Genomic DNA, 25473 nt, shown 5'->3' with positions numbered 1-25473 from the left:
GGTCCTTAATGCTACATTCTGTTCTTTTTGCTCCTTCCTACTAATCTTCCTTTTCTTCTGATTTGCAGGCTCATCCAGGTCAGCACTATGACTGATGGGGACTATGACTATTTGATCAAACTCCTGGCCCTCGGAGATTCTGGGGTTGGAAAGACCACTTTGCTGTATAGGTACACAGACAACAAGTTCAACCCAAAGTTCATCACGACAGTAGGCATCGACTTTCGAGAAAAGCGTGTGGTGAGTTTCTTCTTTGTGTGTGTGTGTGTGTGTGTGTGTGTGTGTGTGTGTGTGTGTGTGTGAGGGAGGAGGGGGAGGCAGAAAGGTCTTCCTGAAGTTTCCACTCTCTCAAAAGAAATATTTTCAATATCTCAGCGGGACAATATCCGTTTCCTTGTGTGGGTTTTGCCCCGCATTTTGTAGCCTTCACCTGAATTCGCTTAGTCCAAAATGGCATTAGTATATTGTTTCATCTCTTCCCAGTGAATAGGTCATCTACAACTTACAACTGTAATTGAGCCTGACAATTAGGTTGTGACAATCAGCAGATTTCCATTTGACCAGAACTGTTTTGATGACCCCCCCTTTTTTTTTGCAGCGGTTATTAAGCGAACCCAGTGGTCCTTAAGTAAACCCATTGTTCACTGTGGAAGAGTTTTGCCCAGAAATCAGAAGTAAATACCAGTTTCTGGCAAAAGCATTGTAAATCACGATCATGTGACTGCGGGGCGCTGCACACAGCCATAATTGCAAATTGTTTGCTGAGCATCCTAGAAGAGAAAGAGCAGAGTATAGAGTAGAGTAGAGTAGAGCAGAGCAGAGCAGAGCAGAGCAGAGCAGAGCAGAACAGAACAGAACAGAACCTTGGAAGTCTTCTAGTCCTAAATGTGTCATGTGACCATGAAGGAGGACAATGTCAGAACTTCAAAACTGGATCACAAGATCCTTTTTGGGGAAAAGCTTTGCGCAGTAGCAGTATCGTAGCCAATGAGGTTTATCCAAGGCGCAATTATTGCTAATTAAAATATAAAGAACTTATATTTCACCCAAAATATCCTTTTGAACATAAGTCAAGAGATGACCTACAAATCAGCCTTTCTCATGAAGTTTTGATTTCTGTGCTTTCAAGGCTGTTTACCCTGCAGTCTGTGAAGATAATTTAGAAACCTCAGAGATAGTCTAAGGTTCTTTTTCTTTTGTTTTTTTTAGATTTGCCATATTACCATAGAGATCAATGTTTCCAATGTTATTATTATTTATATTTCTGATTTGCTGAGTAACTTATTTTGAGGTAATTTGCCTCCTTTTGGCAGCAGGGATTTTAAAACCACAGGAGCTCATATTGTCCTATGGCACGGGCTTCTTTGTGTTACTTGCTGTTTGCTTAGTTCTTAAGCATGTTTTGCAAATCAAAGCTGAAAAATGTTTTTAGGATTTCCAGAATCTCTAGATTGGTACACAAACATTTGTAAAAACTAGATGAGAACAGTGAGGATATTTTTTTTTTTTGAGGGGGTGTTATAGTTAAAAGGTTGTGAGTGTGTATATGTCTGTGCATGCGCACGCCCATGGGTGTGTGTATCAAAACGATATTTCCCTCCTTGGTTTATCCAGTCTAGCTCATGTCACAGCCATATGGTTTCCCTTGCTGGGATTTAGATTTTTCATAGACACACAGGAGAAACTGCTATTCCTGGAAGCCTCCATGTGTTGTGTTTGCCGCTATTCAACTGTTGTATTTTAACTCATTTAACTCAAAGCGTAAGTGGATAAAGGAAGCAACCTTAGACTGGTTTTCTCTTAGAGAAGATCCACTGACAAGGTGCTGTGAGACTGCAATATAAATGTTGTTTTGACACACACACAAAATGAGTTATCACTTTCAAAAGGAAATTTTAAAAAAACGATCCGAAATGCAATTTTGCCTACTTGCTTGCTTAATGTTATTATAGGACTCAGATCCAGATAATTCTGTTTGTGTGTGTGTACACACACACACACACACACACACCTGTTAAGCTTATTCTACTTCGCTATCAACAGTGCATAGATTCTAACAGGTTACAACTTAAACTTTGCATTAGCAAGAGTGATTTTGAGAGCTTGGGCTACCAAAAGAAGCTGTCCCTAGAGAGAATGAAGCTTTGTTTCTAAAATGCATTTTCCCCAAACAGATATTATTGAATTAGAATTAGAATAATAGAGTTGGAAGGGACCTTGAAGGTCTTCTAGTCCAACCCCCTGCCCAGGCAGGAAACCCTACACCACTTCAGACAAATGGTTATCCAACATCTTCTTAAAAATTTCCAGTGTTGGAGCATTCACAACTTCTGCAGGCAAGTCGCTCCACCTATTAATTGTTCTAACTGTCAGGAAATTTCTCCTTAGTTCTAAGTTGCTTCTCTCCTTGATTAGTTTCCACCCATTGCTTCTTGTTCTACCCTCAGATATTATTATATTTGTTTTCTTTTACACATTTATACAATAGTATAATATTATTATTATAATACAATAATTATTATTATACAATAATAATAATCTATACATTTATACAATAATAATTATGATTATGGTTTGTAATCAGGACAAACATATATATATATAATGACACGGGAAAACACCCGAGATTTTAATTTTTTGCATATGCATACCCGCGAAAACTTAAGAAGACAAATATATATATATATATATATATATATATATATATATATATATATATATATATATATATATATATATATATATATGTGTGTGTGTGTGTGTGTGTGTGTGTGTGTGTGTGTGTGTGTGTGCATAGTTAACATTTCGGGTTTCTTCCCGTGTAACTGTGGATACATCCCCAAAAGGGTAGAAGCAACGTTTCGGCAGAATCCCATCTGCCATCATCAGGCTTATGCCAGTAGTCATTTTGCACTAACTGACGTTGGAATTTCAAATCTGGTGTTGGTATTCTGGGATGGCTCCACCTTTTCATTCTGATTGGTTGGGAGTCCCAGTATGTGTTTATTGGTTTGGCTTCGGGTGTATGGTCGGTTTTTCTCCACTAGGTGGCAGGGCTTCATCTTTGTGGCTGGTTTGAATATGATTTGGTTGGGATTTTTTTGTGCAATGTTTGGTCCATCTTCCACATATGGTGTCAAGATTCGTCTATCTATGAGAGCAGGTTTCCAAATAGTAGGCAGAATCTTGACACCATATGTGGAAGATGGACCAAACATTGCACAAAAAAATCCCAACCAAATCATATTCAAACCAGCCACAAAGATGAAGCCCTGCCACCTAGTGGAGAAAAACCGACCATACACCCGAAGCCAAACCAATAAACACATACTGGGACTCCCAACCAATCAGAATGAAAAGGTGGAGCCATCCCAGAATACCAACACCAGATTTGAAATTCCAACGTCAGTTAGTGCAAAATGACTACTGGCATAAGCCTGATGATGGCAGATGGGATTCTGCCGAAACGTTGCTTCTACCCTTTTGGGGATGTATCCACAGTTACATGGGAAGAAACCCGAAATGTTAACTATGCACACATACATACCCGTGAAAACTTACATAAACATATATATATATATATATATATATATATATATATATATATATATATATATATATATATATATATATATACTTATTTACTTATGATCTATGGATGAGAAAATATGTCAGTAAGGCACAATTTGTAAGCTTTGTGGGAACATCACATTTCTTGGGTTTTGTGGATGTAATGTTTCTTTTCTAAATATCAACTATATATTCTGACACCCAAAGCAAACATCTGTGTTGAGGATCCCTTTCTCTTAAATGTTCACCCACCTCCTACTTGAGAAGCCAACTTCTCAACCTGATGCATGCTGAATTCATAAGTTAAAGAGCTTGTGATTTGTGCCACGTGTGTTAACCTCAAAACACAACCTTTTGAATCCTTGTATATTCATTGCTGGTTTTGATAGGATGGGAACTGCATGTCTTTCTAACTGGCTCAGGGTGATCGAGATTGTTACTCAGGATCTAGTTTCCCACGGAGGACAATACACCTGTTCCTATCCAGTGGCCAGCCAGGAGCCAGTGGATTCTTTAGGATTCAAATTCAAAGCATGGCAAAATGCCCAAAAATATTTTATTAAAAGCATTATTAGAGAAAGATACATTAATCCACATCCCTTCAGCTTGCCAGGAACACCAAGAATGGCAATGATTAGCAATAGAATGAGTCAATCTGCAAGGCTTGCTAAGGAATTTCTTCTAAGCACAAGTGGGAAGGGATGTGCACTGCAAAGCTTGTTAAATTAGACAGAGTTTGCCTCAGCTGGCTAAGTAACGCTTTCTACACAAGTATTTCACAAGCAACACACACACACACACACACACACACACACACACACACCAACCACACTACTTTCTTACAAATCTTTTGGTGGTCCCAAACCAATAGAACAGCAATATGTCTCAATAAAAGTGGGTGCTGTATTAATGACTAACAGTTTTATACTGCTTTTAACTTTAACGTGAGCTATGTATATTTTGCCCAACCCCAAATACTTCAGTGGACAACATAATTTTTAATGATACCTTTCAATGCTATTTTTCGGGCGCCATTTAATCTCTGCACATTTTAAAACCTCTGGACATTTAATTGGAATGAAGGGGGAGATGTGTTCTTCTGAAAGCCAGATCCTCTTAGGGGTGTCAAACGGGCAGCCCATGGGCCGAATGCGTCACGTGCAAGTCACGCCCCCCCCCCCCAGTTCCATGAAGGGAAAAAACATCGCAAAACATCACATGACAGCAATGTGATGCAGCAAGTTTGCCACTCCAGGTGAAATATTGAAGGCCAATTTTTTCCCCAAGTTTCCTTTTACCCAATCTCATGCTAAGCTCTTTGGCCGTGAACACACCTCTTTCCTTCACTTGCGCAGGGCCATCTGCTGCTCCAGTCTTCAGTTTCATGGAGAATCTCAAGTGGAACATACTGCTTATTTCCTTGGACCAAAGACATATTATGTTTCTTCCTGGGTTATCAGGGATGGCTGAGTCACCTTGTTAGTTCAGCATGTTTTCTATACCAAAGAAACATGCTAAATCTTCTGTGTATGTACTGGAGAGTAAATATGCAGCAGCTGTGCTGTTTAGAAAGATATTACTTAAGAAAAGTATATAAACAAAGAAATTAGTTTATTGTTAGTTTATTAGTTTATAGTTAATTGGGTAGTCCAGACACTTTGCAGTTTAGGGCCTAAGCCTTAGGCTCTGTGATAGTGGCTAACTTTTTTGGAGACTCTGAAGCAGTGTTCAGACTTATTTGTAAAAATAATAAAGATGGGATACAAATAAATAAAAGTCAGTATTAAGAATTCCAGTCTGCTGAATTCCAATTTACTGCTTATACAGCCATCTTTCAGCCTCCAAGGGATTGAAAGAGAATAAATGTCGAAATGCCTCCGAAAAGTTATATAGCAATAGCACTTAGACTTATATACCGCTTTACAGTGCTTTAGAGCCCTCTCTCAGCGGTTTACAGAGTCAGCCTACTGCCCCCAACAATTTGGATCCTCATTTTACCCACCTTGGAAGGATGGAAGGCTGAGTCAATCTTTGAGCCTGGTGAGATTTCAACTGCTAAATTGCAGGCAGCCGGCAGGCAGCAGAAGTAGCCTGCAGTACTGGTCCTAGCCCAGGGGTGAAATGCTCCTGGTTTGGATCAGATTGCCCGATCCAGTAGCGATGGTGGCGGGTGGTTCGGAGAACCGATAGCAAAAATCCCTGCCCCCCCCCCCCGCCCAGCTGAGCTGCGCAATCAATCAGAGGCTTTTTAAAAAAAATTTAAAAGCATTTTTTCTACAACCTCTTCAGCTGAAAAAATGCTTTTAAAAGTAAAAAAAAAAGGCTCTGATGATCGCACTGCTCAGTTGGGATTGTCAGAGGCTTTTAAAAGCATTTTTTTAAACAACCTCTTTGGCCGAAGAGGTTGTAGAAAAAAAATGCTTTTAAAAGCCTCTGACGATCCCAGCTGAGTTGCCTAATCGTCAGAGGCTTTTAAAAGCATTTTTTTTACAACCACTTCAGCCGAAGAGGTTGTAGAAAAAATGCTTTTAAAAGAAAAAAAAAAAGTTGGCCACCCCCACCCAGTCACATTACCTCCACCACCACCAAGCCACGGCCAGAGAACCGGTAGTAACAAATTTTACATTTCACCACTGTCCTAGCCTTAACCCTAACCACTGCACCATCATGGCTCATATAGACAAGTGAAGAGTCACCACTTCCACTTTAATGTTGTAAACATAAAAGTTTAAGGTGTACAAATTGATTTCATCTTTGGTTGGCTTTAGAGACAGGTGGTTTTTTTTCTGTAATCTTCTAGGCAACACAGCAGAAGTGGCTTGTCATTGTTTTTTCCTGACTCGTTGCTCAGACAATCCTACAGTATGGGATCTAGCAGCGTGATTGGATGTACTGAGTGCCTATCATTTTTCCTCTGCAGTCCTAGTCCCGCCCTCTGGTTCCTCCTGTCAGTCTTTTTCACTCAGTGGATTGGACCAGACCTGAGTACTTTTTCTGGCTAATTTTCATTAGTTTTACTATATTTTATTTCTATTTTTTCTTTTCTTTTGTTCTCTTAGCAAGTAGTTTGTTTGGTGTTTCTGGAAAGCTGCGCTGTTAGGTTGGGCTTCTGCCTCCCACGCGCTGCTTTTTTTAGTCCCGACTAACAGCTGAGGGGCGCGTTTTAAAACATTTTTTTTTATTTCCTATTTTCTTCTTTAAAATTTGGTGAAATTCATTGTGGAGAGCTGCGTTTTGAAGGAAGCTAATTACAAGCAGCGGCTTCGGGGTTTGACTCGAGTGAACCACCGAGCCGCAAGATCGCTTCGTTTTGACAGCTGAGAGGCGCCTTTGGTTGCCCAGCTGAGAGGCGCGTTTATTTCTTATTTGCTTGTGCCGCAGGGTGGTGTAATTGGGGTCCTTTTTCAGCCGGGACAAATACCACTACCATCGCAGTCTCTCCTTTATTATTTTTATTTATTTATTTATTTTTTGAGTTTTTTTTTTATTTATCAAGCCTAGCGTACAACGTAGCATTTCTCATGCTGGCTGGGGGATTCTGGGAGTGGAGATCCACAAGTCTTAAAAGTTGCCAAAGTTGCACATCCCTGATCTCGAGACTGGTACTTCCGATATCAATATTGTAATTCTTACTGTATGCACTCCTTCAATAAATGCAGGGCTGGCTGCCAAAATCAACTGTGGAATTAAATCCATAAAAGGATCATATGATGTTTAGCATCTTTTCCCATCCTGCATTTTCAGTTTGCAAATTATGACTTCACTTTTAAATTAACTTTTAAATAAACACTGGTTAAAATAAACTGCGAAGCTTTATTTGGTATGTTTCAGGTGTACAACAGCCAGGGGTCAAGTGGTTCTTCGGGAAAAGCCTTTAAGGTCCATCTGCAGCTATGGGACACAGCTGGGCAAGAGAGGTAATATGCAAGAGCTTAAAAGTCCAATGCAGAAATGATTGGAAGGGGAAATGAACAACATTTTTTCTATTAGATTCTGTCATTTGAACTCGGGCAGGATTTCAAGTCAATTTTATTTTATTTTTTTGTTATCATTTTGACATCATATTACTGTTTACAAGGAAGCTTAAGACCTAGTTCTTCTCTTGAATTTTTTGGAATTTTGAAGAAAAAGTGATTTGAAGCATTTTGGAACGTCGGATTTCAGGGATACAATTGCTAAAAGTCTCAGGACAGTGGGTAGTGTCTGCAGTTTACACACACACACACACACACACACACACACACACACACAGCTCCTAGAAGCACGAAGCCGAAAACACCAGCCTGAAGATGACGAATGAGACTTCGTCGAAACGTCGAAACGTCTTCGTCGAAACGTCACCAAGACACTTCCAATTTTACGCGGGAGAAAACCTGAATAACCAAAGACACACACACACACACACACACACACACACACACACACCGCCTCCACGGGCCCCATTTTCGGCCTCTGCTGTTTGCTGCAAGGAGGCAAATTGCTGGGAGGCAGAGGCAGATTTTTTTTCTTGTGCTAATCAGGATGTGCTGAAAATGAAAATGAAACTGAAAGAGGCTGTTTACTGTTTGCTGCAAGGAGGCAAATTGCTGGGAGGTAGAAGCAGATTTTTTTTTCTTGTTTTCCTCCCCAAAAAGATAGGTGCGTCTTATACTCCGGAGCGTCTTATACTCCGAAAAATACGGTGTGTGTGTGTGTGTGTATATATATTCATACATACATACATACTCACACATACATATATGTATATATATATGTGTGTGTGTATATGTGTGTGTGTGACATAGACACACACAAACACACAAGTTCTTTGCTTGAAGGTGTGTGAACCATACACTCAGAAATTCCATGTCCCTGGGTGGGCAGCTGACTAAAACCTCCTGTGGCAGTTTCCTGCCCATCTGTTTGACAGCGAGAGAGAAATTTATAACACAAATCCCCATTGGATTGGAACAGATGATAAGAGAAAATAAAATCATCCCTGGGGCTGCCGTGCAACCTGAAGGAAGATTTGTGCTTGAGCAGTCATTCGGGATAAGGGTCGACTACCCGTGTAAAGAGAATATTAAAGCTTTGCCTTGTCATTTATCTGTTTGCTTGCAGCACTTTTTTTTTTTAAAAAAAGTTCAGCCATGAAATGTTTACCTAATACCCCTTGCTTTCTTTCTTTTCCCTGATAGCTCGTGTTGCATATTGATCCTTTTCACTCCTTTTCTCCTGACAGATTCAGAAGTCTCACCACCGCATTTTTCAGAGATGCCATGGGCTTCTTGCTAATGTTTGATCTCACCAGTCAACAGAGCTTCTTAAATGTCAGAAACTGGATGAGTAAGTGGAAAAAGCAGCTGCCTCTCTTAGCCTTGAGCTCTTTTAGCTTCAGCGGCATTGAACCTACCATCTTTTAATGCGACAGCAGTCCCCATAGAGAGTGGAATTATGTAAGCTATTCCTGACACAATTAAACACTGTGCAACAAAAGGCACGCAGGTACCTTAGAAAAGAGCCGTGGTGGCGCAGTGGTGAGAGTGCAGTACTGCAGGCTACTTCTGCTGACTGCCGGCTGCCTGAAATTTGGCAGTTCGAATCTCACCAGGGTCAAGGGTTGACTCAGCCTTCCATCCTCCCGAGGTGGGTAAAATGAGGAGCCAGATTGTTGGGGGCAATAGGCTGACTCTGTAAACCGCTTAGAGAGGGCTGTAAAAGCACTATGAAGCGGTATATAAGTCTAAGTGCTATTGCTATTGCTATTAGAAGCGATGCACGCTCCTCTCTGAAGCTGGCTTCTAGAGCAGGGGTCTCCAACCTTGGCAACTTTAAGACTTGTGGACTTCAACTCCCAGAGTCCCTCAGTCAGCAAAGCTGAGGAACTCTGGGAGTTGAAGTCCACAAGTCTTAAAGTTGCCAAGGTTGGAGACCCCTGCTCTAGAGGTTCCAGGATCATTCTTTGCCTTGGCTACTGGCTGCAAGATACCTTTTATGGAAGCTTTAGGAAACAGATGGACTTTTACTTTGACCTGACAAAGTTGTTTTTCCACTCTGGCACTGCCTCCTCCTTGAAGCCTCTAGCATCACTACCATGTCATGTTTCTGCAAAATGCAGAAGCCTGCCCAAACTACCAGTAGTTTAAATATTAATAAAGAAATGCATGTGAATTGCTTGAAATGTATTAGCTGTATGTGAATAACAGGCAGTCCTGGGCTTAACAACCATAATTGAGCCCAGAATTACAGTCATAAGTTGTGGTCATTATCGAGCTACTATGTGACTGCACCCAGTTTTGCAACCTTTTTTTAACTCAATGAGCTATTGTTTTTTGCTGGAAACTGGAAGTAAATGCCAGAAACTAGCAAAACCCACCCAAAATTGTGGCCATGTGACTGCAGGATGCTGCAAACGTCTGTAAAAGCAAGTTGATTGCAAGCTTCAAACGGTCGCTAAGCAACACCAGTTGTTAATCAAGGACTACCTGCTTTATTCCTGTTGCAACTGTGATGCAGAGAAGACAAACAGTCCTCATTGTCATTTATTATCTCAGTGTTAATTTGATGTATTCTGGGCAATAAGACATTAACCTTCCTATTTCTATCATAACATTTTTTTAAATGTAAAAATAGGTAGTGAATTTGGTCATATTTCATCTCTCAACCTTTCCCGGCCAGGTTGAGCAACACAACTGGAAGATGCCAGGTTAGGAAAGGCTGAGAGAAACTATGATTTCTGCTCCTCTGTTTCCAGGGAATATTTCTACACTCCTTACCAAGTTTCTACATTTCTTTCTTTAGGTCAGTTGCAAGCAAATGCTTATTGCGAAAACCCCGACATAGTATTAATTGGAAATAAAGCTGACCTATCAGATCAGAGGGAGGTCAATGAAAGACAAGCAAAAGAACTTGCAGACAAATATGGGTAAGGCAAACAAACATGTTGTCCCCTCAACTAACTCGGGAGGCATTGATGTAGCCATCTGGGTGATGCCAAAGGTGGGATAAGGACACAATGAAATGGCCAAGACATTTGGCTTGAGAGGAAGAAAACCAAGTGTAATCGGGGATGGGCTGCTGCGGGTTCGCAAGGGTTCGGAAGAACCTTCAGCTAAGATTCTGTGCAGTTTGTAGAACCCCCAAATTCCATTTCTGGCTGGCCCCGACCACCCCACCCCTCCCAGGAGTCCCCACGCATCCCGTTTTGTATGCAGGTAAGTGCAGGGTGTGCACGGAGGCTCGGGGAGGGTGAAAAACGGGCCTACTGGAAGTTCAGGAAGGCCAGAAACGGGCCCGTTTCCAGCCTCCAGAGGGCCTCCTGAGCCTGGGGAGGCCATTTTCGCCCTTCTGGAGGTTTGAGGAAAGCTTCCGGAGCCCAGGAGGTCAAAAATGCCCCCCCACCATGGTTCAGGAGGCCGACTGCCATGCCCACCATGGCCACACCCACCCAGCAACTGGGCAGAGAACTCCTTGCTAAAATTTTTGAAGCCCACCCCTGAGTGTAATGATTATTTATTTTTTCCTGTTGACATCCATGATTCTTAAAGTAATCCCCATATGGATAAAGTACTGGTGCTAATAAGAATTTCTTTTTGTGAGAAGGGGAACAGGGATGTGTTCAGCAGATTTGAGGGCCTTTCAGAAAGTGACACAATATTCTTAACTGTTGAAGTAAAGTCAACATTTGCTTTTGAGAACCAAATGCTGCCCTTTGAAGGTAAACCTGTAGGTTGTGGTTATAACTGTTCCCTCTTGAAATAACTTACCATACTTCTGATGTTTTCCTGCCGTAGCATCCCATACTTTGAAACAAGTGCAGCGAACGGCCAAAATGTGGACAAAGCTGTGGAGACACTCTTGGACTTAATAATGAAACGAATGGAACAGTGTGTTGACAAGTCTCAGCTCTCTGACACAGCCAATGGTGGAAGTTCAGGAAAACTGGTGTCATCCAAATCTGATGAGAAGAAATGTGCTTGTTGACTTGGCCATTCAGGTTGAAGAAAAGAAAAGGAATGAGAAATCAGAAAGTAACAGAGTGACCAAATGCTAAATTCAACCTGGAACTCTGTGGACCAAATGAGACTGCTGTTGTTGTCTTAAGCAAGCCTGATTTTTTCCCCCCCAATGCTGAGAAATCATGCTTCTGCATTCAAACAGGTGTAAACCATCTTCATAGAAAATCCAGAGCCTCTTTTCTTCTTCATACAATAGGCGAGTAAATACAGGAAAAAATATCTGCTTTGGGGGAGAGGATCATTGAAATGTTAGAGACACCTTTCCAATAAAACAAGGGGTTGTCTTAATTGGCCTAAACTAAGCCATCCTTTCTCATCTCTTTGCCTTCTATTATGACATAGTGTGTTTGCTAAACAGGTGGTGAAAAAACATCCCAAAGAATATATTGTGTGGCTCATTGTAAACATCTTCATGGTTTTGAATGCCAAAAAGTTAGTTGTTTCATTCAGTTGGCTATTCTCATAAGGCGAGACCTGATTAAAATTGCAATGTAGTCATTAGGTGGCATTGGAGATAGAGGTGGACTGTAGAAAGAAGATGTCCATACAATATAGTACAGTGTTGGAAAAGATATAAACCACGAGGTTTGCTCAAAGCTGAAAAGTACTATGTGCCTTGAAATATTTGGCCAAGTATTTCATTGGTGACTCTGAGAGTGATATTCCAATGGAATCCCCTTTGATTAAGAGGTAGTACGTATGTATTTATTAAGTTCTATATGGATACAGTTAACATTTCTAATTAGTTCTAATGTTCTAATTAACACATACTTTATATATACACAGAAAAGATTATTTTTGCTTTTACTTTACCAGCAGAGCACTTCCCAAACATGAAGCTATATTCAATGTTGATCTGGAATATTAGCTGTCCAAAGCAAAGTCTTGATTAAATATATAATGCCTTTCTGTTATTTCCACCACTTAAAATGAGAAAGGCAGGAACAGGAAGAAAGACGAGGAAGTTCCAATAATAATTTTGTTACAGAAGTACTGTTAAGTGAAGGATATGTACACTTTAGAGCCAAGCGTGATTGGATGATGGTGGTATGATGATAATGAACCAAATGCAGCTCTTTAAAACAAAAACAGACATTGACTTTCTACTATGCACCATTTCTCTGCGATGCCATTCTCGTTTAAAAGGTCTGCTTTTGCAATTCAGCCGTTCCAAAATGGTGTGCAATTCCCTGCCACCATTTTCTAAGTTAGAGTTCATTTCACCAGGTGTTATCAACCCAAAGCGAAAGAGTTGTTTCTAGTATTTATCACAATGCTCTTCATCAGTCTCTCAGTAATTAAAAATATATTTCTGTTCGCAAAATGTGAGCACATTTCCCAGAAAGAGAAAGAATGTAGAGGAATATATTCATGCTGATATATCTTAATTTTCATTTTTATTCCAATACTGTGATACCTTCAGTACACTTTTAAATGTTTACTGCTTTTTGTAATCCGTACAACTCATTTTCAGAAATGGGAAATTACAAAAATCCCAAAGGTGTCTTCACTTTTTGCTGGTGTTAATTGCTCAGCGCTTCTGTTGGGAAATACTAATGTTTTTGTCTATGAAATCTGGAGCGTATTTGCTTGGGTTCAGAATGCTTTGCTTGAAATCAAGGGCTGGGGGGGATACATTTAAGCAGTGTTTTTCAACCTTGGCAACTTTTAAGATGTGTGAACTTCAGCACCCAGAATTCCCCAACAAGCATACTGGCTGAGGAATTCTGGGAGTTGAAGTCCACCCGTCGTAAAGTTGCAAGGTTGAGAAACAATGCACTTAACTAAGTGTAAAAGAACAAGAGATTCTTTATGCATTAATATGTATCTTTTTTTTCCTATATGGCCCTACACTGTGAGGAATATTTCATCTCTTTTTCCTGCAATTCTGCCATTTTATAACAAAGATCTTTTAGCTTTCCAATGGAAGAAGAGATAACAATATATCCTTAATGTTTCCCAGCTGTTAATACCTACTCAGTGTTGTCCATTGCAGTAAACAGGGTTATCTGCTGCAAAATTTGGGCATATGGCTAACCTAGTGAGGAATCTCAGCTGACTTATTGAAAGTTGCCATTCAGAACTTTTCTTACACATAGTTCAACAGTTTTGGATCTTCTGGCATTGAAAATCCAATCTAGAGGGACTCATATATTCCAGTTTTTATTCCAATCTCTCACACTACCATACATATATTTTGTTGTTACTATGTTGGAGTAGCAATTTAAGAACTTGAAGCTTCTCCTAAGGCACAATTATTGTTGGGCATCATTTGTTGCAATCATATGCTGGGTTATCTACTAGTATGCCTACAAGATCTGCCCATGCCTCTGTCTCAGTGTAATGCCCATGAGTGAACGTTTTATACATGCATGTTAAACTTCGATATTGTGTAACACAGAATATTCCCTGGCATTAAGTAAGGCCAAATAGCTGTCGGTTTTGTAGCTGTCATTACGCACACCTAAACTCCTGCATGCATAAATTGTAAATGTTTATAGGGAACATTTATGAGCACAATGTTGAATCCGCAAGAACACTTTGACTTCCCAGATCGGCATTATATCATCTCATTAATAGCCTTTGAAATTGGCTTGATGCAACTGAAAACTTGCCAAGGTGGCAATACTGGAATCCATCTTGCATTTTCAATATAAACTCAAAATAAATTCCGTATCACATCCACAAATTCTTTCATTATCTTTCTTTGATGGCCCTATTTCATCAAGGAGATCAGAATATATATGACAGATATCAAATATATTGATGTAGGTTATATTGCCGCTGTAGTTCATAATTGGCGCCTTACCAAAATAATCCTACATATGATGAGTATTTGATTAAAATTCACCGGCAGTTCATTGAGGAATAATTGTAATGACAATATACTATGCTATTTTTTCCAGTCTTCCTTTTGACCCTTTTGAGACATGGTATGAGATTCCCTCTTCTGACTTGGTTTCATGAATATTTGAATCAAAATATTGGATGTGTAATTGTGTATGTATGATTAATAGACCCATGGCTGTTCACTGCTTATATATATACCCTGTTGTCCAAAAGTATCCAGCTGTAATGAGCCAAGTTCTCAAGCGCTTCTATTGTGCCTTTAACCATCCACAAAGCACACTCAGCCAACAATTGTTTTCATAAATCCTATGTAATTGTTGAGGAAAGAAACTAGAGAACTGTCAGTTCCATGTAACCATTTTTGCCTGCTGTTATCGACAACCATTGGCATTAATTACAGCAGCTCACACTGCACCCCAACTTGATTTCTATGAAAGGATCTTTGTTTGCTTCATTAAAGGCTCTGAGGAGCAAAGTCGTTGCCTGAGGAAATGCACATGATGTCCCTAATAATTACTGTCCATGGGATAAATCAATATATATTTAAGAGAAGGTTGTCCTGCCACTGAAAATACGTTTCTGTACTTGCCCAGTATCCTTTTAACAAAGTCTTCTACCAAGATTTACACCGGGCTCAAACAAACCATTTAGCTGCTGTTTTGTTATGAAAATCTACCTTTTCCCAATACAGTTAAGTGTAGTCTGGTATTACATGAAGTGACCACTGAAACTATTCAGCCTGGTTGGTTCCTTTCTCCAGTCCAAGTGAGGCAGAATTGGACAATGTCCCCCATTGGTCAACTTTCTAGATCTGCTCTTGAAGCTCAAGGTTAGTAATCGGGAGGAGTTTGGCTACCATAGATTAACATGACTGTCCTCCAACAACATCCTCAAGGCTTGGAAGGAAGTCTCGCATGTTTTCCTCTCCCTAAAATAAATGCTTGATAGCAGCTCTTCTAAAGGCCAAATCCAACATAACCTGAATCACGTGGTTATGGCTGTTACAAAGGGGATTAATAGGGGGAAAGAAAAGTTATCCCAAACGGAAGCACCATTACAATCATATTCTCAGAAGGGGTGAAGTTGCGCAGTCTGTCTATGCTGTCAGTTGTTAAATATTACTATAGCCCTCCTCAACTCAGACCATTTAGCGCAGGGATCTCCAACCTTGGCAATTTCAAGACTTGTGGACTTCCACTCCTAGAATTCCTCAGCCAGCGTGGGAGTTGAAGTCCACAAGTCATAAAGTTGCCAAGCTTGGAGACCTCTGATTTAGCACAAAGTCTTTTATGAGATATTTCTTAAGAAACATGGACACATCATCTTCCTACACTTTCAAAGGCCCTGCTTGAAGCTCTCCTAAACTTGATTCCACCCCAAGGTTTAAATCAAAAAAGCTTCTCGAATCTTAAATCCTCTCTAACTGCCTTCGCTCTACCCCGCAGAGGGATTTTCAGTGTATATAACTATAATTCAAGGTACTTTTATGTATTTCTCACAGATATATTTATTGAAATTGTTCTTTTCAGATTTTGATTCAACACTAAGAGCCTCCTGACTGTTCAGTTGCCTTCCCCCCCCCCCCGGCTTTGTTTTGCTTTTAATGTGCCCTTAAGTTAGATAACTCTGAGCATGTTTTCTGTTGGTCTTTGAGACAGTTCTGTAGAAATTAAAGATTTGCATTCTTTGGACTAAGTGTCTGAATTATCTCTCTTTGGATGGACTGCACTGCCAGCCTAGCAGCACCAGTCATTAACCGTGTTGTATTACTACTACTATACTGTTGCTTTTCAATGATATATAAATATGTATTTATATGTGTGAGCGTGTGTGTGAGTGAATGCACACATATACATACATACATACAATCAGACTGTATCCATTGGTGTCTGGGTTTTTACAATATGGCTAAGGAATGTAATTCTGTAGTTTCGTTTCTGCACTGTTCTTTTGAGATTAAAAACTATTCATTTTTAAAGCAGTCGTGGATTGTTGTCTTGAAGAGCAAACATGATCTAAGGCAGGGATGGCGAACCTTTTCGGCACCAAGTGTCCAGGGGTGGGATTCTACTGGTAGCTCCGACGATCAGCTGGGAGTGAACTGGTTCGCTCCGACGATAGATAAATAAATATCTTTATTGTCATTGTATGTGTATACACAGTATACCCATACAACGAAATTCACTTAACACTGAGCAGGTCCAACACACACAACAATCCCCAAACACACTCCAACCCACCACAATTCTTCACCCCTAAACTACCCAAACATCCACACAACACTGTTGCCGGAAGGCAACAGTCCAAAAAGATTGTAAGCAGGATGGGAAGAGTCTCTGAGAATGTTATGCAACTTCCTCAAACAGCGAGATTCAGCTGGACCTGCTCGCCCCTGTCTTTACTTACCTTTATCTTTGCCGCTGATAATTTGGCAGAGCGGATTGCCACGCCTGTTTTAACTCCCTAGCACTAATGCGTTAGGTGATTTTTTTGTTGAACTGCACACGTGAAGTGCGCGATCACCGAACTGATTGTTAAACTGGAAGGATCCCACCACTGCAAGTGCCCAAACTGGAACCCGTGCACACACACCAGAGCACCGGAAACCCAAAGACCAGCTGGCCAGTGTGTGTGCCCACACAGAGTGCTCTGTGTGCCACCTCTGGCATGCGTGCCATTAGGTTTACCATCATGGATCTAAGGTATCCAAGAACAGTGAAAGTGGGCAGACGACACACACAATGTGGTTTTTACTTGATTCTGGCTTTGCACATGTGAATTGGGGCCACATGGGGCTCCCCTTGAGGAGCACCCGGAGGCTCCAAATAGTCCAGAATGCGGCTGCACGGGTAATTACGGGAGCTGCCTAGCGCTCCCGTATAACACCGCTCCTGCGTGAGCTGCACTGGCTCCCAGTGGTCTTCCGGGTGCGCTTCAAGGTGTTGGTCACCACCTTTAAAGCGCTCCATGGCATAGGACCTGGATATCTTCGAGACCGCCTGCTGCTACCGACGGCCTCCCATCGACCTGTGCGCTCCCACAGAGAGGGCCTCTTCGGGGTGCCATCAGCCAAACAATGTAGGCTGGTGACCCCCAGGGGGAGGGCCTTCTTAACATAACATTTTTTAAAAAAATATTTTTAACTGGTTTGTCATTTTAAATTGGGGCCAAATTAATATATATCCTTTTAATTGTTTTTAATGTTTGTATTGTATGTTTTTAGCTGGCTGTACACCGCTCTGAGTCCCTCGGGAGAAGGTGCGGTATATAAATTCGAAATAAAATAAAAAATAAAAATAAAATAAATTCACATGCTGTACTTTCAGCCATGTAGGAACTCGGCTGTGATGTTTTCAAAAATGGCTGAAGAAACCACGGTTTCAGTGTAGGAACTCAGCTAGACAGAAAAAAGATCAGGTTGGAATAGATTATTCACTATAGTTCCAGTATTATTATTTTTGTAAAAAAATGCCAACCTCATGCCTTCCAGGTATGAAGAATACAATTATTTGAATTACTAGCCACTATGAACCAAAGATTGAGGGTCACTTTAAGAGAGATTACGGGGAGTCCTCGACTTACGACCACAATTGAGCTCAAAATTTATGTTGCTAAGTGAGAAATTTGCTGAGTTTTGCTCCATTTCACGACTTTTCTTGCCACATCTGTTAAACGAACCACTGCAATTGTTAAGTTAGTAACACGGTTGTTAAGTGAATCTGGCTTCCCCATTGACTTTGCTTGTCAGGAGGTCGCAAAAGGGGATCACATGATCTTGGGACACAGCAATGGTCGTAAACATGAACCAGTTGCCAAGCATCCAGTTGTAAATCACGTGACCATGGTGGGGATACTACAATGGTCATAATGGTGAAAAACGGTCATAAGTCACTTTATTTTCAGTGCCGTTGTAACTTTGAACGGTCACTAAATGAACTGTTGTAAATCGAGGACTACCTATATACCCAACCTCCGCAGGATTTGGGTTTTATTTCATTTATTTATCTTGCTTTTTTGCCATATAACACTGGAACTTTCCGGCTTGGTGGCCCGGCGGTGGGGAGGGGGAGGCAGTGGTGGGTTTCTACCGGTTCTCCCCGGTTCGGGAGAGCCGGTAGTGGAAATCTTCATAGGAGAATGAACCAGTTAGCTCTGAATGTAATTTGGGCCCTCTCCCCTCGCTATACCTACCTTTATTTCGTTTGTTTTTTGATCAGCTGTAAGGCATGGCAGAGGGGATTGCCATGCCTCAGCTGTTTTTTCTCAATGCGCTTGCGCGAAGCGATCGCTTTGCAAAGCCCATATGTGATGTGAACCTGAGGTAAAACTGATTAGAACCCATCACTGGGGGGAGGGGATGATTCAGTGTGAGTGGTAGGCGCATGCGCTGCTCCATTTGCATAAGCAGTGGGCACGTATTAGATTTTCTGATTGCTCAAGTGTAGGGAGCAGGAAAGAGGGGAAAATAAACCCCAAATAGGCACACATTTAAGGCAGAAAGACTAATGTAGCTGCACCCCGAAGGGAGTGGCGAGTGCTCTGTGGTGAGCCCTGCCTTGGAAAACATGGTGTTTTTGAGCAAGCGAAGAGGGAAAGTTGAGCTGAAGCAGAGAAGAAAGAAGTTTATTGCATTCCTGACTCATTCCCAGGAATCCAGATAATCAAATCATGGTTACGCTCATTACGCTGACAAGGTTGCCTTCAGCTAAATTCATAGTTTTATCCACAATGTACACCAGCTTACCTTATGGTCTTGTGGCTTAAATAATTGACTGAACATTGTACCAGTTATTTATTTTGCTACAGTGCAAACATGATCCAGCCAGATTGAAGCATAAATCTCGCTGCAGGCCAAGGAACAACCAACCTTGCCTTTCATTACCACACTGGCCACTAGAGAGACCGTCCTTCAGATTTTTAGATGCCGTTCTTATCCTCATAACTACACTCTTGATTTCATGGCTTTTAGATTGTCCATTTCGTCATTACGTTTTGACAAGTCTTGGCAAGCCGCTCTTGAAATACAATCTTAAGGATGGTATAATCATTATAGATCAATAAATACTTTATTCATTTAATTATGGGGAAACTTGCTGTTGCGCTGTCACAGAACAGGGCCTAGCCAAATGTACAATCTGTTTTTTATAGCGGTATAACCGAAATATATATTCTTGCTTTCTTGCCTCAGGCATACTGCTTGACGAACCTGCCTTAGAAGAGCTCTATGCAGAACACTTACATTTTACCGATTCTAAATCATGACATAGGGATGGCTTCAGGACTGTCTTCTCTGTGCTTAGATGCACTTCCCAGAGGTGTTTTACTTCCTTCAGAAACATCATTTGTAAAATTATCATTTTACACAACAATGTTATAATTAGTTTGCCAAATTCAAAAACACTGAGGAGGTGATGTGGGTAGGAATGCTGGAAAGAGGTATCTCCATTCAAGGTTTTCTAAGCCTCACTTTACTCATAATCTCTCTCTCTCTCTCTCTCTCTCTCTCTCTCTCTCTCTCTCTCTTTAGATAGATAGATAGATAGATAGATAGATAGATAGATAGATAGATAGATATAGATATAGATATAGATAGATAGATAGATAGATAGATAGATAGATAGATATAGATATAGATATAGATATAGATATAGATATAGATATAGATATAGATATAGATATAGATATAGATATAGATATAGATAGATATATAGATATATATGGCTTTCTGTGTGTATGTTCCAGCATAACTCTGGAACGCCTTGAGCAATTTCAACCAAACTTGGTACACAGATGACTTACTCTCTGAAAATAAATACTATGGGGATAACACCTCTAACACCTCTTGGGGTGTGTGTTCTGTTAAGATACAGCCTGTTGTGCCTTAAAATGGCTTCTACTGTACTGCCTTAAAATAGCTTCTACTGTGCAGCACAGTGGAGTTGCCATGGTAACAGCTTCACAGTACTCCACAAGGGGGCTTCCTCTGGTAAGGGGGAAAATCCAACATTAGAAATTACATTTGGCCCAGACATTTTCAACAAGGCGCTGCTGATTCTTGAGGACAAATGTATGGCCATGATCAATAAAACATTTCTGCAACTCGGCCTGCCTGCACAACTACGAGACCTATACGACGTACTTCACGCAGTTTACCTACGAGAAAAGAACTACAACATCGAACAGCTTAATGCATATATGGTGGACAAGAAGCCACTTCTAAATCAAGATCAGAAAAAAGCATACCAAACGATCATGGATCAGCTAGCAAAACAACAAGGTGGTATCATTTTACTTGACGCTTCTGGAGGCACAGAGAAAACATTTTTAACTAATTTAATTCTCGCGAAATCAGGGTTCAGGGTGAAGTTGCTCTTCCTGTCTAATACAGGATTGGGATAAATAAATACCTGGGCAACGTTGGGTTATCAGCTAGTTTTCCATAAAATATAATACTAAGAGCTGCAATTTGGTGTGATGAGAGATTTTTTTTTCCTACTAGATTAATGCAGTCTCCACACAAGTGCTCATTCATCTTCTTTCTCTCTCTCTCTCGCCTGGTATCCAAAACCAGGAAGAGAGAATTCTCACAAAACTAGTATTAGTCAGTTGTGGATCAGCTGAGCGACATATCTGAGCTCCACATCATATATTTGTTCCAGCTGCCTTAGTCCACCGTAATATTCTTCAGTGTAGATTCAGATGCACGTTATAGAACTTGCAGGAAGTCATTGGTCCTTATGGATGAATGAGTTCTGAAGCCAATGCCTTTCCATCACCGGTAAGAACGACCACAATGCTTCTAATAATGGGCCCATAGATGACTCTCTCCCTCCATATGTCCCAGCCTCCTGGATGCCTTCTGTCACATCTGAATTTACTTCTTCTCTTAGAAGACCATCTTGAGATTCCATTCATTAATTCAAAAGATGAAATTTGTTAGGTGATGCCGAAGTTCACTGTGCAGGTAAATCCAATGGAAATGCATGGAAACGTTATTCTGGAAAGAAATAACCATCCTTGTAATGGACCTGAGGAAGGTTCAGACCTCATAGCAATAGGTCACTTGCGTAGTCTGGATATTACAATGTACGGCAAGTCCTCATCAATCCTGGAACAAGATGGAGAAAGTTTTAATTGAGCAAGATATCATTTTGAAAAATCTAGCTGATATTTCACGAGAAGAGTCCTCCACTCCTCTACTCACAAAAGAATCCCTTAGGCCACCAGACTTGAAATTTTGGGCTTAGACAACTTAGAACTTCGCCGTCTTCGGTCCGACCTAAGCATAGTACATAAAATTGTCTGCCACAACATCCTACCTGTCAATCAATACTTCAGCTTCAACCACAACAATACACGAGCACATAATAGATACAAACTTATGGTAAATAGCACCAAACGTGATTGCAGAAAATACAACTTCAGTAACAGAATTGTTAATGCCTGGAATGTACTACCTGACTCTGTAGTTTCTTCCACAAACTCCCCAAACTTTAACCTTAGACCAGTGGTTCCCAATCTTTTTTTTGGGCCATTCCCCACCTAAGCATCTCTAAAATCCTGATGCCCCCACCCCACTGTGACCTATAATTCTTACTATTCAAAAAGTGACTCCTACTCACGCGGAGGAAGCCTAAAAGGCCATTAACTTGGTTTAAACAAGGTTCCAATTGCCCCCATTAAAAATCAAATTGCCCCTGTGGGGTGTGGGCCCCACATTGGGAACCACTGCCTTAGACTGTCTATTGTCAACCTCACCCCATTCCTATGAGGTCTTTAAGGGGCGTGCATAAGAGAACCAGCGTGCCTACCATCCCTGTCCTAATGTTCCCTTTTATTCGTATCCATTTCATGTATTCATAATTATGTTTATAGTTGTATCTGTTATCTAATACATGCTTGACGAAAATAAATAAATACAAAAAAATTAAAATAAAATCCTGTATTGACATTATTTGAAGAATCTGGAAGAAGGAGTTATTTCAGAGATCCTAAGAACTGTGTTAAGTTCAGTCATTGTCAGGTTCATTTGACAAATGATCAATAGCATTTAGCTTAGTTGCTTCGTAAAGATTAACCATGAAGATCTCTTGATCTAAATAAAGATTGTAATATGCTGGTACCTTGGTACACATTGTTAATTGGTTCTGGGAGGTGCAATGAGTACCAAAAACAATGAGTATCAAACAATTTCCCCCCCTAAAGAATAATACAGTGAGTTACAAGGCAACTGACACCAACAAATTCTACCTTGTGCTTTGAGTACCAAACAAACGAGTACTGAAACAAAATTTTCGTATCAAAATGCATTGAGTACCAAATTTGATGAGTTTCAAAGCAGTTGAATACCAAGGTACCACTGTAATTTGAAAAATGTTTCTTTAAGTGAAAGGTGAACCAGCCTGCATAGCAAGTAAATTCTATAGAACTTAGAACTTCTAACATGCTCTGTTACTCCATATTTTTACCTTTGTGGTTTTTTTTTTAGTTCAGCATTAAAGTAGACCTGAAGATTAACTTGTCTTGTATAGATCCAACTTCATGACTATCATTTTCATTCAAAAACTAGGTTCATGCATTACATTACACTATGGTACATTTAACTATGGTTCCCTGAATAAACAAATAACAATTGATTGGGTTCACACAACGTATCAACTCCAAAATACCAACCAAACCAGCATTATGGTTTAGCACGTATCAATCTAACCAATCTTTTTAAAAATAATTATTTTTCCCTAACATTTTAAAAGAAAAACAAAATAAGAAAAGAAGTGATGTGCTGTAAACCCATGAGCAGAATTATAGTCCAAACATGGTTCCTATATCAGATTAAATGTTGTATAAAAATTTATTTTTCAAATAGAAATTTTAGACTTCTAAGTCTTGTAAAGTCCATTAACTTTACAAAAAGAATTGTACATGCTTTTCAGTTAAAAGTAGCTGTTAGTATACTATATACATACAGACTTTGATAATATTCAATCAAAAGATGGCAGGTTGAAAAGGGAATTCAACTTTTAGAATTTTTTCTAAAAAATGGAAATTAAAGTAGTAAACGACATTTTGAAAAACTCAAACCACAAGGTGCATTTTTCAATATGGTTATCAAAGACTACGATTTGACTGATTGCCTGAATTAGCTAAAGACTACTGAATTTGAAATACAGTATCAGAATTGCCTGTAATTTGCTTCTGTGAACTAATTCTTTTAATGATAGTAGTGACCAAGTGCTGGAAAGATTTCAGCAGGATAAACTCATATCTGTAAATATAATGTGCTTACTATATCTTTGGCCCCACCTTCTGGAGAATCTGCACATTGCAGAAATTTAGTCTTTTGGTTGATTCATAGAGCAAAAATTTTGCCAGCTATCTCATAGGAAAAATACTGAGCTATATATCCTGTCAACAACTGTACTGTCCATTGTCTAGCCCAGCTCATGCAATTTTTCATAAACAACATGTAGCACGAGAAGCTCAGCTTGTACATTGGCTGCTGAAACCCAACAAGCTTAACCAGGTCCGGTGGCTTCATTCCTACACATTGCTAAACTTGGATAGTTTTTAACCCCTGTTAGGATTTACAAGCTTTTATCTGTTGTGGGAACTCAAACAGGTTGATTAGTTTATAATCCAGTATATTGTGTAAATGAGTTAAATCAGTAACTAAGTTTAGGATGGTAGACAAAAATAGTAATTGCATTCCACAAGTTATTATAATTAAGACGTTATTAGTTAAGACTCTATCCTTTCCCAATCTAAACCTGTTCAAATGGGATTACAGTCTCCAGAATCCCCAATCATATGGGAATTTTGGGAGTTGCAGTCCCAATACACCTGAACTAGACCACATGGAAAGAGACTGTGGTTTTGCACTGTGTTAGTGGCCACCAAATTGAAGCATTTCAAGGGAAAAAGTTTTCGGTGGTCCTCATTATACTGCATCCCTTTAAAAACACAGAAATAACAGAATAACAGATTGGAGGTCATTGGAGGTCTTCTAGTCCAACCTCCCATACCATTTCAGCAAATAGTTGTCCAATCTCTTCTGAAAAACTTCGAATGTTGGAGCATTCACAACTTCTGGAGGCAAGTTGTTCCACTGATTAATTGTTTTAACTGTCAGGAAATTTCTCCTTAGTTCTAGGTTGCTTCTCTCCTTGATTAGTTTCCACCCGTTGCTTCTTTTCCTGCCTTCAGGTGCTTTGGAGAATATGTTGTCTCTCTCTTCTATGTGGCAACCCCTGAAATATTGGAACACTGCTATCATGTCTCCCCTAGTCCTTCTTTTCATTAAACTAGACGTTCCCAATACCAGCAACTGTTCTTTATATGTTTTAATCTCCAGTCCCCTAATCATATTTGTTGCTCTTCTCTGCACTCTTTCTAGAGCATCAGCATCTTTTATACATCGTGGCGACCACAATTGGATGCAGTATCCCAAGTGTGGGTACTTACCAAGCATTATAAAGTGGTATTAACCATGTGATCTTGATTTTATCCCTCTGTTAATGCAGCCTTCAACTATGTTAGCTTTTTTGGCAGCTGCAGCACACTGCTGGCTCATATTTAAGTGATTGTCCACTACAACTCCAAGATCCCGCTCACAGTTACTACTATTGAGCCAGGTACCACCTATAGTATACCTGTGCATGTTTGTTCTTGCCTAAATGTAGAACCTTACTTTTTTTACCATTGAATTTCATTTTGTTAGATAGCGCCAATGTTCAAGTCTGTCAAAATCCTTCTGTACTTTTAAGCCTATCTTCTGGAGTGTTGCTATTCCTGCCCGCTTGGTTATCGTCTGTAAATTTGATCAGTTCCCAATCTATCCCCTCATCCAACTCATTGATGAAGATGTTGAAGAGGCCTTGGAGTACCTCACTCCATACTTCCTTCCATGTGGATGCAGTTACATTGAGGACTACACGCTGAGTGCAGTTGGTCAGCCAGTTACGAATCCATTTGGTGATGATGCTGTCTAACCCACATTTTTCTATCTTATCAAGTAGTAGGTTATGGTCTACTTTATCAAATGCTTTACTGAAGTCCA

The 25473-nt window shown here is 40.1% G+C and overlaps 2 protein-coding genes and 1 pseudogene across 2 annotated transcripts in view; 2 read left to right on the top strand and 1 right to left on the bottom strand.

The window, feature by feature from the left end:
* The window catches only part of RAB27B (RAB27B, member RAS oncogene family), a 42252-nt gene extending 30466 nt beyond the window's left edge, over positions 1-11786 (top strand). The window contains exons 2-6 of the mRNA XM_070935981.1: positions 69-240; positions 7402-7487; positions 8792-8895; positions 10351-10474; positions 11343-11786. Coding sequence (XP_070792082.1) covers positions 88-240; positions 7402-7487; positions 8792-8895; positions 10351-10474; positions 11343-11532 — 657 coding nt within the window. The 5' untranslated portion in view covers positions 69-87 and the 3' untranslated portion in view covers positions 11533-11786. The remainder of the gene's footprint in view (positions 1-68; positions 241-7401; positions 7488-8791; positions 8896-10350; positions 10475-11342) is intronic.
* Positions 959-1128, top strand: LOC139313508 (U4 spliceosomal RNA; annotated as a pseudogene).
* A 9690-nt stretch (positions 11787-21476) lies between the features above and the next one.
* CCDC68 (coiled-coil domain containing 68) overlaps positions 21477-25473 on the bottom strand; it is a 35563-nt gene continuing 31566 nt past the window's right edge. The window contains exon 10 of the mRNA XM_070935980.1: positions 21477-21525. Coding sequence (XP_070792081.1) covers positions 21477-21525 — 49 coding nt within the window. The remainder of the gene's footprint in view (positions 21526-25473) is intronic.

The sequence above is a fragment of the Pituophis catenifer genome, unplaced genomic scaffold, assembly GCF_029215685.1.
Source record: "Pituophis catenifer annectens isolate HBS135680 unplaced genomic scaffold, rPitCat1.0.hap2 SCAF_2, whole genome shotgun sequence".
NCBI lineage: Eukaryota > Metazoa > Chordata > Lepidosauria > Squamata > Colubridae > Pituophis > Pituophis catenifer.
The sequence above is the reverse complement of the archived record's forward strand: the minus strand, read 5'-3'. Positions and strand labels throughout refer to the sequence as shown.